This window comes from Salmo salar, chromosome 12 (genome assembly GCF_965601325.2).
Source record: "Salmo salar chromosome 12, fSalSal1, whole genome shotgun sequence".
NCBI classification, from domain to species: Eukaryota; Metazoa; Chordata; class Actinopteri; order Salmoniformes; family Salmonidae; genus Salmo; species Salmo salar.
Window position 1 is genome coordinate 60378237 of NC_138302.1, and position 15011 is coordinate 60393247.

General features: G+C 40.4%; 2 protein-coding genes across 2 annotated transcripts; both read right to left on the reverse strand.

Moving 5' to 3' along the window:
* Nucleotides 1–282: 282 nt before the first annotated feature.
* Nucleotides 283–4202, reverse strand: LOC106565502 (RING finger protein 223). The gene is made up of 2 exons (XM_014132720.3): nt 4041–4202; nt 283–3073 (listed from the first exon to the last, which is right to left on the reverse strand). Exon 2 carries the CDS (start codon nt 3038–3040, stop codon nt 2324–2326), a length of 717 nt encoding a protein of 238 aa, XP_013988195.3. The 5' UTR covers nt 3041–3073; nt 4041–4202; the 3' UTR covers nt 283–2323.
* A 6097-nt stretch (nt 4203–10299) lies between these two features.
* c12h1orf159 (chromosome 12 C1orf159 homolog) lies at nt 10300–14579 on the reverse strand. The gene is made up of 9 exons (XM_014132382.3): nt 14490–14579; nt 13623–13707; nt 12949–13033; nt 12662–12757; nt 12468–12524; nt 11294–11428; nt 11156–11181; nt 10955–10985; nt 10300–10691 (listed from the first exon to the last, which is right to left on the reverse strand). Exons 2-9 carry the CDS (start codon nt 13692–13694, stop codon nt 10594–10596), a joined length of 600 nt encoding a protein of 199 aa, XP_013987857.1. The 5' UTR covers nt 13695–13707; nt 14490–14579; the 3' UTR covers nt 10300–10593.
* Between the last annotated feature and the right edge of the window lie 432 nt (nt 14580–15011).

Below are 15011 nucleotides of genomic sequence, written 5' to 3' on the forward strand. Positions count from 1 at the left end.
TATTACCTTACACAATAACAACGGTGAGCATATTATATCTAAACAGAGGCAGTGATAAAGAGAGTATTAGTGTGTGTGTAGACAAGTGGATATGGTACATCTGTATTGAGAGTTTTGTCTTCATGAACGTACCATTATTACATAAGTATCTGGTAGCATGAGGTGATACACTGACCAAACAGACCATTTGATAACATAGCGCTCTTAAGAAAGTTGCTTAAATAGATGAACGTGTGTACAGACAGACACAACAAGCTGATTGCACAGACAAGAGAGCAGAAATAGAGGTGTACTGGTCTTTATATAAGGAGGTACAGTACAATAAAATAGCTGTGTGTCAGCAGATTGAAAGTAATAAAATGTGTAAGTGTGAATGTGAGACAAGAGTAACACGTGCATGCGGATTAGGTGTGCTCATGTGATGATCACCACTCAAGGCCATGAAAATGCCAAGATGCCACTGTCTTTTCCAAAGAACCCACAAACCAAACACTAGGGGCTCTGTTCAAAAGGCATCACGGAAGTTCAGCGTTACAGCGTGATTGAAATTTAAAGGCAATGTTCTCGCTTTAGCAGAGACTGCATTCATGAAAAACACTGCATATGTCGGATCAATTGGAAATTACCTTTACGTTTATATTGCGGAATCTGTAGCATTAAAATTTTTTTAGATAACAATTTATTTAGCGTTACAGATTTAATAGAGCCCTAGGTATCCTAAAAAAGACAGTATGATTTGCTAAAAACAAAATTGTTAAATTTAGTACATGATTTAATCAAAAAATATCTCACATATAAAACAAACTATCATATAAAACAATGTACCCTCAAAGAACCTATGAATTTGAAAAATGTATCTGCACAGTATATTTGTTAGCTAGCTAGCCAGACAGTTTTAGAATAATGATTCCATAAATGTTTTAAATTAAATGACAATGTGCCAACATTTTTTTCAGAAAATCTGTATAAAAACCATATAAACTGTATTTATAATTATATGACAATATCTTAGGTTGACAAAAATTATATGACACAATTTCTGATATATCACATGCCTTACTTTTAATATCCTGGATAAGTAAAATCAGGATTATGCCTCTACTGGCATTCATTCCAATTGGACTTGTTTGGATTTCTCCCTGACCAATACGGCTGCCATTTTCATCCCATTCTGGGACTTTCAGGGTTGATGACATACAGTGAGCTCCAAAAGTAATGGGACAGTGACTCCTTTTTTGTTGTTGATGAAAACCTGCTCCAGAGCGCTCAGGACCTCAGACTGGGGCAAAGTTTCACCTTCCAAAAGGACAACGACCCAAAGCACACAGCCAAGACAACGCAGGAGTGGCTTCGGGACAAGTCTCTGAATGTCCTTAAGTGGCCCAGCCAGAGCCTGGACTTGAACCCGATCGAACATCTCTGGAGAGACCTAAAAATAACTGTGCAGCAACGCTTCCCATCCCACCTGACAGAGCTTGAGAGCATCTTCAGAGAAGAATGAGAGAAACTCCCCAAATACAGGTGTGCCAATCTTGTAGCGTCATACCCAAGAAGACTCGATGCTGTAATCACTGCCAAAGGTGCTTCAACAAGGTACTGATTAAAGGGTCGGAATACTTATGTAAATGTTATATTTCAGTTTTAAAAGGTTTATAAATAAAAAACGTTTTTTGCTTTGTCATTTGTTTTTATTTAATTGAACCTTTATTTAACTAGGCAAGTCAGATAAGAGCAAATTCTTATTTACAATGACGGCCTACACGGCCAAACCCGGACGCCGCTGGGTCAATTGTGCTACCCTATGGGACTCCCGATCACGGCCGGTTGTGATACAGCCTGGATGTCATTACGGGGTATTGTTTGTAGATTGATGAGCAAAAAAAACATTTAATACATTTTTAGAATATAGCTGTAACGTAACAAAATGTCAAGAGGTCTGAATACTTTCCGAAGGCACTGTATGTACAAAAAGTGCTGTGATTTCTAAACGGTTCACCCGATATGAATGAAAATACGCTCAAATTAAAGCTGACAGACTGACTGTACTTTAACCTCAGTCATTGTTGTCATTTCAAATCCAAAGTGCTGGAGTACAGAGCCAAAACAACAAAAAATGTGTCACTGTCCCAATACTTTTGGAGCTCAATGTAGCCCATTTAGTAATTGAACAGGATCTCTATGGCTCATTTGAAGTCCTTTCACCAGAAGAGCTAGCTTGTCTTTCAGTCTCATCCTTCACAGTCCTGCTGTGCCAGTCAGAATCACCTGCGATAATAAGGTGCCCCCAGGCCCTTTGCTGCACATTGGGTCTCCCCTCGTTATCTCACCCTAGCAGCTGAGTGATGGTGGAAGCTGTAGAGGGAGTAGGGGTCTGCCCCACAGTGGCTGGAGCCTTGCTTTTCAAACAACGAACCGATCCAGTACTAAAGACACACTGCAGCGGCCACATGATGACACACACCAGCATGACCAGCAGCACCACGAACAACACCAGCCGCTTCCAGTCTGAGAAGAAGCTACAGAGGCATCGTCTGGCCCAGACGCGTCTCCCTTGTTCAGCCTCAGTCTGTCTGGACACAGCATCCTCCTGGATCCTCCCAATGTCGATACAGATACAGGTGGAGGAGCCGACAGGGTGGAGGGGGTCAGGGCTGCTGAGGCTGGAGTAACACAGCTTCTTCCCCTCCATCCACACCCTCTCTTCCTGCTGCAGGTGGGTGGGGAGCCTGCCCAGAACCTCCAGGCTTGTGAGGAGGGCAGGGGGACCGCTGGCGGGGATGGAGGTGGGGTGCCTGCAGAGGGGGCAGGGGATCTGGCCCCCGTCCTGTTCCACAGACACGGCCATGACCCGGGTGACACACTCCAGACAGAAGGTGTGGGTGCAGTCCAGCAGCTTGGGCGTCTTGAAGACATTGTCATAGGTGTTGAAACAGATGGAGCACTCTGGCTTGTCCCCGCCGGAGGAAGGGTCCGACTCTTGCTCATCCTCCTCGGGCACTGGGTCCAGGACCTGGGTGTGCCAGACCTTGGTGACCTCCATGGTTTACTCTCCCTCTGGTTTTCTGATACGCACCTAAAGAAATAGATGCCCACGATGACAGTGACTGTTTGAAAACGTTTAAGTTGGTGTCATGTTTTGTTTGCACACCATGAAGATTAAGAAGGGATAGTCTTAGGTCTGATTAGCCTGTGTCAATTTGACTAAAGGTTTTGGCACAATGATTCCTTGAGGGCAGTACAATACCAAAGAAAACGTCTCTCTTCAAATATTAGACAGTGCATTGAAGTACACATTATAGATTAGACTGTTCACTTTCTTCATGTCTTGCTTCTCTTATCTTTTACTGAACATGTTTTCAATGGAGGCTTTTCATTGATGCAACTATGCCAACCAACCCTTAAACATTACTGTCTGTTTGGGTATATTTTAAACATTTACGTTATACTACATTACACATTTACATTGTCTTGTGTATTCTGTCTGTCCTTGCTATAGTCTGTCATAACCTTTTTGGGTAGACATTATGTGTTACATTGACAATGTAAAGGAAACATCAGGGGAAATGGAAACAAAGGAAACTGTTACAGAAATCCCAAATCCCCATTTCCTTATTGATCTGGCTAGGTCCGTGAGTGTAGCCAACAGGTGAGTGTGGTCTTTGTTAACGGCCCAGAGGGAAGGTGACAGGCGTCATTTTATGTCCAGCAGATTAATCATTAACTTTACATTCTACTTCCTGACTCTCCCTTCCTTCTATACATGGAGCAGCATAGGAAGCTCGAACATCCTTATAACATTTTTAAGATTATTTCCATCAGTTTTACCAGTGACTGTCAGGTATCAATTTACAGTATAGAAATGTTTTAGCTTGGTAGCAGCTTTAGTTTAAAATGTTAACATGCATTAAAATATCCTATTAGGAGAATGCTTCCTTTATGACTTGCTGCCAATGACATCTCACAACAACAAACAGAGAGATAAGGAGGACCAAAATGTGTTATCATTACCATTCATTTCAAAACAGTAGTATAGTCCTTACCTGCAGGGAGTGGTATTAGGGGGCAGTATTTGGCCAACTGATGGAGCATCAACAGCTATGACCTTTCTCTTGTCTTTGTGATCCTTCAGGTAATAACTCAGTCACTCCCTCTCTCTGCTTTCCTTGCTCTGCTGTCTACGAACTAACAGTGGAGTCTCACCTACACCTGCAGTGCTCACAGGCTTGTCTGGAGAACAGGAAGGAGGTGGGAGGGAATGGAAAACACTTACTCACTCCTCACACACACAAACACACACACACAAACATCTTGCCATATAACAGTGACAAAAGATTTGATAAAGTTTGTTTGATAAACCTTTAGTAGGGAGTGAGTCTTACTGTAAAAATAAAGAGCTCTTCCTGGTATGACATACTGTAGTATGGGTGTGAATGGAAACATAGGGCCTAATGGAGCTCATATAGTATTACCCATTCATGATAAAAACACATAAATCGGCTTGAATTTGACCACTGGGCTGTATGTTTGAGGGACATACAGTACCAGTCAAAAGTTTGGACACACCTACTCATTGCAGGGTTTTTATCTTTATTATTTTCTACATTGTACGAACTACAAAAATCTCTGAAACTGGAAACACTTATCTCCCTCACTAGCTTTAAGCACCAGCAGCTCCCAGATCACTGCACCTGTACATAGCCCATCTATAATTTAGCCCAAACTACTACCTCTTCCCCTACTGTATTTATTTATTTTATTTATTATTTTGCTCCTTTGCACCATATTATTTATATTTTAACTTTGAACTTTCTTCAAATTATAAATCTACCATTCCAGTGTTTTACTTGCTATACTTTATTTACTTTGCCACCATGGCCTTTTTTGCCTTTACCTCCCTTATCTCACATCATTTGCTCACATTGTACATAGTCTTATTTTTGTCTACTGTATCATTGATTGCATGTTGTTTTACTCCATGTGTAACTCTGTGTTTTTGTATGTTGTCGAACTGCTTTGCTTTATCTTGGCCAGGTCGCAATTGTAAATGAGAACTTGTTCTCAACTTGCCTACCTGGTTAAATAAAGGTGAAATAAAAATAAATAAAATTGTAGAATAATAGTGAAGACATCAAAACTATCCAATAACACATATGGAATCATGTAGTAACCAAACAAGTGTTAAACAAATCAAAACAGATTTTATATTTGAGTTTCTTCAAAGTAGCTACCCTTTGCCTTGACAGCTTTGCACACGCTTGGCATTCTCTAGAATGTTTTTCCAACAATCTTAAAGGAGTTCCCACATATGCTGAGCACTTGTTGGCTGTTTTTCCTTCACTCTGCGGTCCAACTCATCCCAAACCATCTCAATTGGGTTGAGGTCAGTTGATTTTGGAGGCCAGGTCATCTGATGCAGTACTCCATCACTCTCCTTCTTGGTAAAATAGCCATTACACAGCCTGTGTTGGGTCATTGTCCTGTTGAAAAACAAATTATAGTCCCACTAAGCGCAAACCAGATGGGATGGCATATCGCTGCAGAAGGCTGTGGTAGCCATGCTGATGAAGTGTGCCTTGAATTCTAAATAAATCACTGACAGTGTCACCAGCAAAGCACCCCCACACCATCACACCTCCTTCTCCATGCTTCACGGTGGGAACCACACATGCAGAGATTATCCGTTCACCTACTCTGTCTCACAAAGACACGGCGATTGTAACAAAAATCTCAAATTTGGACTCATCAGACCAAAGGACAGATTTCCACCGGTCTAATGTCCATTGCTTGTGTTTCTTGGCCCAAGCAAGTCTCTTCTTATTATTGGTGTCCTTTAGTAGTGGTTTCTTTGCAGCAATTCAACCATTAAGGCCTGATTCACACAGTCTCTGAACAGTTGATGTTGAGATGTGTCTGTTACTTGAACTCTGTGAAGCATTTATTTGGGCTGCAATTTCAGAGGCTGGTAACTCTAATGAACTTATCCTCTGCAGCAGAGGTAACTCTGGGCATTCCTTTCCTGTGCGGTCCTCATGAGAGAAAGTTTCATAATTTCAAAGTTTTCAAAGTTCTTGACATTTTCCGCATTGACTGTCCTTCATGTCTTAAAGTAATGGACTGTCGTTTCTCTTTGCTTATTTCAGCTGTGCTTGCCATAATATGGACTTAGTCTTTTACTAAATTGGGCTATCTTCTGTATACCACCCCTACCTTGTCACAACACAATTCATTGGCTCAAACTCATTAAGAAGGAAAGAAATCCACAAATTAACACGGCACACCGGTTAATTGAAATGTATTCCAGGTGACTACCTCATGAAGCTGGTTGAGAGAAAGCCAAGAGTGTGCAAAGCTGTCATCAAGGCAAAGGGTGGCTACTTTGAAGAATCTAAAATATAAAATGTATTTTGATTTGTTCAACACTTTTTGGTTACTACATGATTCCCTGTGTTATTTCATAGTTTTGATGTCTTCACTATTATGTGAATGAGTAGGTGTGTCCAAACTTTTGACTGATACTGTATTTTATTAATACATCAGTATACCCAAGGATGTGAACCAAAACAGACAATGTCTTACTACTTCACCAGTCATCAAAGTCAGAAGATCAAAACACTATTTATACAACCATGTGTTTAAACTGGTTTTATTGCTCTTTATATCAAATGTCTATCCATAAACACTGAGAAATACGTAAATGAAATTTATATAAAAGTCACTGCATCATAAAAGGTGTTGTGACTCGGGTAGTGACACAGTTCAATACAACCAAGGCAGAGCTACATTCAGAAACTGACTTACTGCCACAATAAAGCTTATCTGAACTTCCATGGTGATTCTTTTCCAAGCAGCCAGAGAACTATATTCAAATACAATTTCCTCATCCTGAAAGTAGTACACTTCACACAGCTGCATCTCATTATTTATGTCCCAAAAAGATTAGTCTAACTTCACTCTGAATTAATTATTCAGGATTTACAGATAAGATATCGTTGAGTGATAAGAATTAAAATTCATCCTCAGGGAAGGTGCTCCAATGATCGTGTTAACATAGTTATACTGTAGTAATCCAGAACTCATAAACTGGTCACTACCAATCAATGTGACAGTGGATTTGGGAAGGTCATGCAGCACCCCCTACTGCAGCTTGCATTTGGATACTAGCACCAGTCCTGCTTCCCTATTAAAACACACTGCAGCTGCAAATATAATATAATATCAAATCAAATTTATATAGCCCTTCTTACATCAGCTGATATCTCAAAGTGCTGTACAGAAACCCAGCCTAAAACCCCAAACAGCAAGCAATGCAGGTGTAGAAGCACAGTCGCTAGGAAAAACTGCCCTAGAAAGGCCAAAACTTAGGAAGAAACCTAGAGAGGAACCAGGCTATGAGGGGTGACCAGTCCTCTTCTGGCTGTGCCGGGTGGAGATTATAACAGAACATGGCCAAGATGTTCAAATGTTCATAAATGACCAGCATGGTCAAATAATAATAATCACAGTTGTCGAGGGTGCAACAAGTCAGCACCTCAAGAGTAAATGTCAGTTGGCTTTCATAGCCGATCATTCAGAGTATCTCTACCGCTCCTGCTGTCTCTAGAGAGTTGAAAACAGCAGGTCTGGGACAGGTAGCATGTCCGGTGAACTGGTCAGGTTTCCATAGCTGCAGGCAAAACAGTTGAAACTGGAGCAGTAGCACGGCCAGGTGGACTGGGGACAGCAAGGAGTCATCATGTCAGGTAGTCCTGAGGCATGGTCCTAGGGCTCAGGTCCTCCGAGAGAGAGAAAGAGAGAATTAGAGAGAGCGTACTTAAATTCACACAGGACACCGGATAAGACAAGAGAAATACTCCAGATATAACAGACTGACCCTAGCCCCCCGACACATAAACTACTGCAGCATAAATACTGGAGGCTGAGACAGGAGGGGTCAGGAGACACTGTGGCCCCATCCGACGATACCCCCGGACAGGGCCAAACAGGAAGGATATAACCCCACCGTTTGCCAAAGCACAGCCCCCACACCACTTGAGGGATATCTTCATCCACCAACTTACCATCCTGAGACAAGGCCGAGTATAGCCCACAAAGATCTCCGCCACGGCACAACCCAAGGGGGGCGCCAACCCAGACAGGAAGACCACGTCAGTGACTCAACCCACTCAAGTGACGCACCCCGCCTAGGGACGGCATGGAAGAACACCAATAAGCCAGTGACTCAGTCCCTGTAATAGGGTTAGAGGCAGAGAATCCCAGTGGAGAGAGGGGAACCGGCCAGGCAGAGACAGCAAGGGCGGTTCGTTGCTCCAGAGCCTTTCCGTTCACCTTCACACTCCTGGGCCAGACTACACTCAATCATAGGACCCACTGAAGAGATGAGTCTTCAGTAAAGACTTAAAGGTTGAGACTGAGTCTGCATCTCTCACATGGGTAGGCAGACTATTCCATAAAAATGGAGCTCTATAGGAGAAAGCCCTGCCTCCAGCTGTTTGCTTAGAAATTCGAGGGACAATTAGGAGGCCTGCGTCTTGTGACCGTAGCGTACGTGTAGGTATGTACGGCAGGACCAAGCCCATGTAATGCTTTGTAGGTTAGCAGTAAAACCTTGAAATCAGCCCTTGCCTTAACAGGAAGCCAGTGTAGGGAGGCTAACACTGGAGTAATATGATCAAATGTTTTGGTTCTAGTCAGGATTCTAGCAGCTGTATTTAGCACATAATACTCTTCTCTTTCCAGGTACTCAGCCTTCACAGAGGTTATAGGGAAAAGAGTATGCTATGGCAATCTGTTTATTCCAATTTTACAACACATCCTATTGTAAAATCCTACTATTTACCAACAGTAATGTAAATATTAAATTATAATAAATGAACTAACCAAAGGATTATGAGAAAGGTGCTTTATTTTTGTAAATCATACATACTCTTCAGAATCAGAAAATACTTCATAAATGTAAAACTAGAATCAATAAGTACAAAATACCACATTACAAAAACAATACATCATTTGTATAAAAACTATGTACAATTTTACAAATGGCTGTACAACAGCTAATGTAAGAAGGATAAATTCTATTTGGGATTAAAATTATTTTACAATCAGTTGTTCCTGTTGTTGGAAATACCATCACTTCAGACTCATGCCTACTGAACACACAAACTGGAATTACCAGTCACACTAGTTCTCAAAATGTCTTCATACCACAGTTCTTCCAGCATAAATAACTAAAAATGTAACTTAAAAATAACTTGTCCCTAAATTCACCATATCATCACTCAATCACACTTGAAGTTTAGCAAGTAAAACCCGTTGTACCGTTCCTCCAGCAAGAAAAAAACAAAACAAATACTCACCCTTGATTTAATACAAGGTGTTGCTAAAAAGCCACAGGAGATCCCTCAATACCCAATAATAAATCAAAAGACAACATATGCACCTGTCTTTAAAACGATCACCACCCGTTTCCTGGAGAAATCTTTGAGCACAATTCACATCAATGGCACACTAACGACTTCAGTTTAGTGCACATTCTTTTGGTAAGACAAGCATCACAACATATTTGGCAACAGTGACAACAGTTGCTACTCTTAGCCAACAAATGTCACAATTTATGCTTGAAATAAAGGAATTCAAGTAATAGCTTATGTGCAGTGGTTCTGAAAAGATCAGGCAAAATGGCAGCATGAATTTCCCACATTATGGCCAGATAAAGCATACGTCATATTAGCTAGCACCCTTTTTCAGGTCCTATTACCTGTGTTGGGGTGAATATTATAAAGATTTTTACTGAGAAGCATTTTCCATCCAACATTTAGATGACCATTTTCCTACTTGATAGAGAAATAACATTTTCTGAGGATCCATCTTTTTGGGATGAATTAAATAAGACATTAAGATATTTCACAGCCAGTGGATCACATGTTAGCGTACTTGGTGTGTGTTGCTCTGGAAGATCCACACCTTTCATGGAATGCGAGGAGAGCTCTTAAAGAGCTTTAAGCGTTTTTATATTATGTTCTCATTTTGTAGTGTTTGTATTTGTGCATGTATTAAATAAATTAAAATACATTCAGTTTGGTTCAGTGCATAAAGCACAGAGAAACAAAAAACCAAAAAAAATAAGTATGCAATTTAAAACTCCTATGAGAAGATTCGCTAAATGAGAACAATAAGAATATTGAAATCAGCTTGGAAATTATAAACCTCAAATTAAGGGCTATCACTGAAGCTATCACTGTCCACCTCATCCCATTCTCTACAGAGTTCAAGTAAAACAAACAATTGGCCCAATTCTAGACAGCAATAGAATAAAATCTAAATAGAAAAAACATGGATTCAAAATAAATAATCTAAGGTCTATTTACATTACAAAACATAATTCCGGTAACAAGGCTATACTGCAGGTGTTGCAGAGTCAAAAAGCTGACACCACCTGCTTTTGAATTAAGTAAACGGTCTTCTTAGGCAACACTACAGAGGAGGGACAGGCCTACACATGCTCACCAATTTACTGTAAGTGCTCTGGCCTGAGCCTGTCATTTGGCACCTGCTAGCAAGCTGGCTCAGGCCTCCTCCATTGGACCTCATCCTTCCCTACACATTGTAGACTGTGGTAGTGGTGGGGATGGTGGCAGCGCTGGACGCTGAGTTTGCTGAGGGCCGCTCCCTCCTCACATATCTGGGTTTCCTAACTACAGATTACACAACACAATGGAGAGAGAGGAGGATGATAAACCCAATAGGATACGGTTTGACCCCAATGTTGACATTTCCCACACACAGCAGGTAGTTCAAACTCTTGACTAAGATCGTGCCAGGATAAAGGAGTGAGATCATGTAAAACGATTGAAAACAATGATATTACGCAATTGCCAGACAGACACATTTTTCTCAGTGAAACAACAACCAAAAACCCTATCGAAGGTTGTGAAGTGTTTTAGTGAAATGTTCTTACCTGAAGAGGTCGCCGATGGTATCATGACAGCCTTGAAGAAAGATGAAAATTCACAAGTCATATTTCTTGATATTCATTTTCGGTACTGCATATAAAATCATTCTAATGTATTGTTTATTCGATGTGGTGATACATTTACTCCATTGTTACAAATGTACATTTTTCACAATAAATCGGTTGAAATGTTTGAAAATGACTTACCGTCTCATTTGGTTGGAATATGTAGGCTGTGAAAGTACACCAGACGTATTAGTTACCTTTTCCATATTTCGAGCACACCATAGAATTATTGTCCTGTTTACAGTTATTCAAATTCAACCCATTATCGAACCGACTTACCCTTATTCCGCCGGTAGAAGATACCTGGGAGACGGTTGGAGCGTTTAAGGTAGAAAAAGGAGGCAACAGAGAGAATCAGGAACAGGCTGATCAACAGAGTTCCGAACAGAAGAGAGGCTGCCACACCCGGACCACCTGTTCACACAGACAGACAATTGTTAAATAAACCTTATCACTCCTAGTGTTCTCACTAAACATACAGCTCATCTAGTCTAGCCCCATGCTGTATTAGGGATCAACTTGCCCATCGGTCAAGTCAGGAGTATTTTTTGGCTGCCTGAAGATTATGATCACTTGCCTGAAATATTTAATTAGCTATTTACATACAGAAGTGCCATATATTGCCTGCCTTTCACATACACATAGGGGAGGGGTCCGAATGATCAGTTCTGGAATTCTTTGTATTCTGGTTGTTATCAATAAAATAAATAACTTTTCAGAACAGGCTCCACTTGACCGACTGCCATTAATTGTCTGTCTTTCACTTTTCAATGGGGAGGAACGAGAAATATCAATTTTAGGCGACAGGAATTCTTTGCAGTTAGGCCGTCTTCACTTTAAAAAAAGAATCACCTGCCCAAAGGGGCAAACTCAGAGCAGGCTCAACTTGCGCAACAGCTCAGGTCACTTTCCCCAGGCATCAGGACAACCCTTAATGTCAATGCCTGCTATATGTGCTATACCCAAATCATATGGCATGACAACAATAGAAGAGTTTGGATACAGCCCATACAGTTTTTGACAGTTCAACACACAGGCAACTGTCAAAATAAAGGAAACACTTGAGTAAATGAAGGATACAAAGTATATAGAAAGTAGGTGCTTCCGCACAGGTGTTGTTCCTGAGTTAATTAAGGAATTAACATCCCATCATGCTTAGGGTCATGTATAAAAATGCCCAGTTGCCCATTATTTTGGCATGACTAGAAGAGACCTCAGTGACTTTGAAAGAGGGGTCTCAAAGGAGCATAGGGGTTTTAAAGGGTGCGTGTCTCAGTCACCAGATCTCAACCCAATTAAACACTTATGGGAGATTCTGGAGTGGCGCTTGAGACAGTGATTTCTACCCTATAGAATGCCCTATTAAGACACTATGTTGGCGTTTCCTTTATTTTGGCAGTTACCTGTGAATTAACCAAAATGTATGTAAAGAATAACTGGCACCATTTCTTACCAATTGTGGGAAGGACTGTAGTTATAGTTGTACGATTGGTCCTGTCTGTGATGTATGCTGTTAAAGGCAAAGAGATAAAGGGGGGAAATGAACAGGGTCAGGACACCTGTTGAACCCTCCCCCCAACTCTCTTCAGTGGCCTGCGTTCTTATTCAATAGTACCTAGCTTTCATGTCCAGTACTTGTCCACTTACTGTAGTTGCAAGCGGTGAAGTTCTCAAGATCTGCAATAGTCGAGTCACAGTGCATACACACAGCTGTGTTGTTCTCAAGGACACGCAGGTAGCATCCTGAGTAAATAGATTTGATGATTGCTCAAATGTTGGAAGAACAAAGGCCCATGTCTATTTTCTAATCCTAGTACATGCGTCTAATCCAAAAGGGGCTACTACTAATGTACGAGGAATTCACTGTTGCAATTCTAAAGTTAATGAATAACATTTAACAGAACTGCACTATAGGATGACATGGTGGTCAGTACCTGGCTCGCATTGAGTGCTATTTGAGCACGAGCTGTTCAGCCTCTGTCGCTCTCCACAGCAGTCAAAGGGATTCTGATGTAGGGCCTACAAAAAAAAATAAACACACACTGTAAACCTTAACCACCCTAAGCACACAACCAAGACAATCCAGGAGTGGCTGGTACCGGTAGCCCTGTACATAGCCTTGTTATTGTTATGCAATTCTCTCGTGTTACTTTTTGATTCGATTTTTTTTATTTATTTTGTAAATATTTTCTTAACTCTATTTCTTGAACTGCATTGTTGGTTAAGGGCTTATAAGTAAGCATTTCACAGTAAGGTGTATGCGGCGCATGTGACAAATAAAATACAATTTGATTTATAGCGTCATTCCCAAGAAGACTTGAGGCTGCAATCTCTGCCAAAGGTGCTTCAACGAAGTACTGAGTAAAGGGTCTGAATACTTAGGTAAATGTGATATTTCAGTTTAGTATTTTTTTTTTTTACATTTGCAAAAATGTATACAAACCTGTTTTTGCTATGTCATTATGGGGTATTGTGTATAAATTGATGAGGGAATTTTTAGATTTAAAAAAAATCCGTTTTAATAAAGGCTGTAACATAAAATGTGGAAAAAGTGAAGGGGTCTGAACACTTTAGGAATGACCTGTAACGTTACTGTATGTTACTCTACCTTAGTTACTGGAGTTTCACGACTGATCAGGATCAAAGCTGCTGAAAGGACCATGAGGTATGACACAGCCATATTCAGAACAGTCCTAGAAAAAACAGAATGGTAGACTGACTCCCAGACTATAGTAACAAAATCTGTAGCTATAACGTTAGCTGCGTACCCTGAGAGATCTGAAAAATGACAGCTCAGATAATGACTGAGGTGGCTAACGACATTAGCTAGTAATCTGGCAACAAATGCAACGATTGATTGCTCTGGACGTAAACAGCATCTTCCAACTGTTTTTTTTAATTTATTTTTTTAAATACCGTATCTTACTACAGTAACTACAGCAGGTAGAGTCGGGCTGGAACATCCAGTCTGGTGAGATATACTGACTGTGCAGGTGCAAACGTTTGCCTTTTGGTAGGCCGTCATTGTAAATGAGAATTGTTTCTTAACTGATTTGCTTAGTTAAATAAAGGTTAAATAAAGAAATTTAAAAAAAATAATAACGTTAGCTATGTCGTGCCCTACAGTCATTAGTCATGACACATGCTGTATAACTAGCTAACGTTAGCTAGCTAGCTAGCCAGCCATGCTAAGATTAACAGACTGAATCAGAGCCAATAAAGCCGTTTTGAAGCAGTTTTTCAAATCTAGCTAGCTAACATTAACATCATAGCAAGCTAGGCTGACTGTCAGCAATCACGTCGTTATGCGCACTTCTAGCTCGACGACAGAAGTTAGCTAGTTTTTACTCGATTTCCATTCAAATAAGAACAACACTAACGTAGCTAGCTTATCTATAATCAGCATGTTAGCTATCACATAGAAAAACTGTTATTTGTTATATTGAACATCATCAATAAAGCAAAACCAACCTACCGTTGCAAATCACACAAGTTTTCGCTCGACAGATGACAGCTGCTGTACAAATAGCAGCATTTAGCTACAAATAATATTAACTTCTGGCTTTTCATCTTTCAAAATAAAAGTAGCTGATCATTGGCCACAAACTAACAAACTTAGCTATTTGTTCTATAAATGCAAAAATACATTATACATCACTTGTATGTCACAAATACATTACAAATTAGACTTGCAAAAAAGTATTGCAAAATAGACTTAGGTGAATGAGTCTTGAAGAATGAACATTTCGACAGCTAATAAAATGAGAAACTACGTTTCATTGCTTCACATTAAGAATTTCATATACATTCTTGAACAGAGAGTACCTAAAGGATTCATAATAAAAAGCATACAAGGCATGATTATTAAATCAACACACTTTTGACTTATTAACCAATTATGTCACGCTTGGCCTCGAAGAGCTATCTATTGAGGACTTTTATTTCAGTGTTTGAATTTCCTGTTTTGTGGTTTTGTAGAGGGATAACTGTTGCTAAG

What these genes read in the sequence shown, in the direction of transcription:
- c12h1orf159 (XM_014132382.3), bottom strand. Translation starts at nt 13,694, where the DNA reads ATGGCTGTGTCATACCTCATGGTCCTTTCAGCAGCTTTGATCCTGATC. An exon ending in GTGAAACTCCAGTAACTAAG is followed by an intron (nt 13,034 to 13,622) that starts GTAGAGTAACAT and finishes TTTTTTTTGTAG; the next exon opens with GCCCTACATCAGAATCCCTT. An exon ending in TAGCACTCAATGCGAGCCAG is followed by an intron (nt 12,758 to 12,948) that starts GTACTGACCACC and finishes CTATTTACTCAG; the next exon opens with GATGCTACCTGCGTGTCCTT.
- LOC106565502 (XM_014132720.3), bottom strand. Translation starts at nt 3,040, where the DNA reads ATGGAGGTCACCAAGGTCTGGCACACCCAGGTCCTGGACCCAGTGCCC.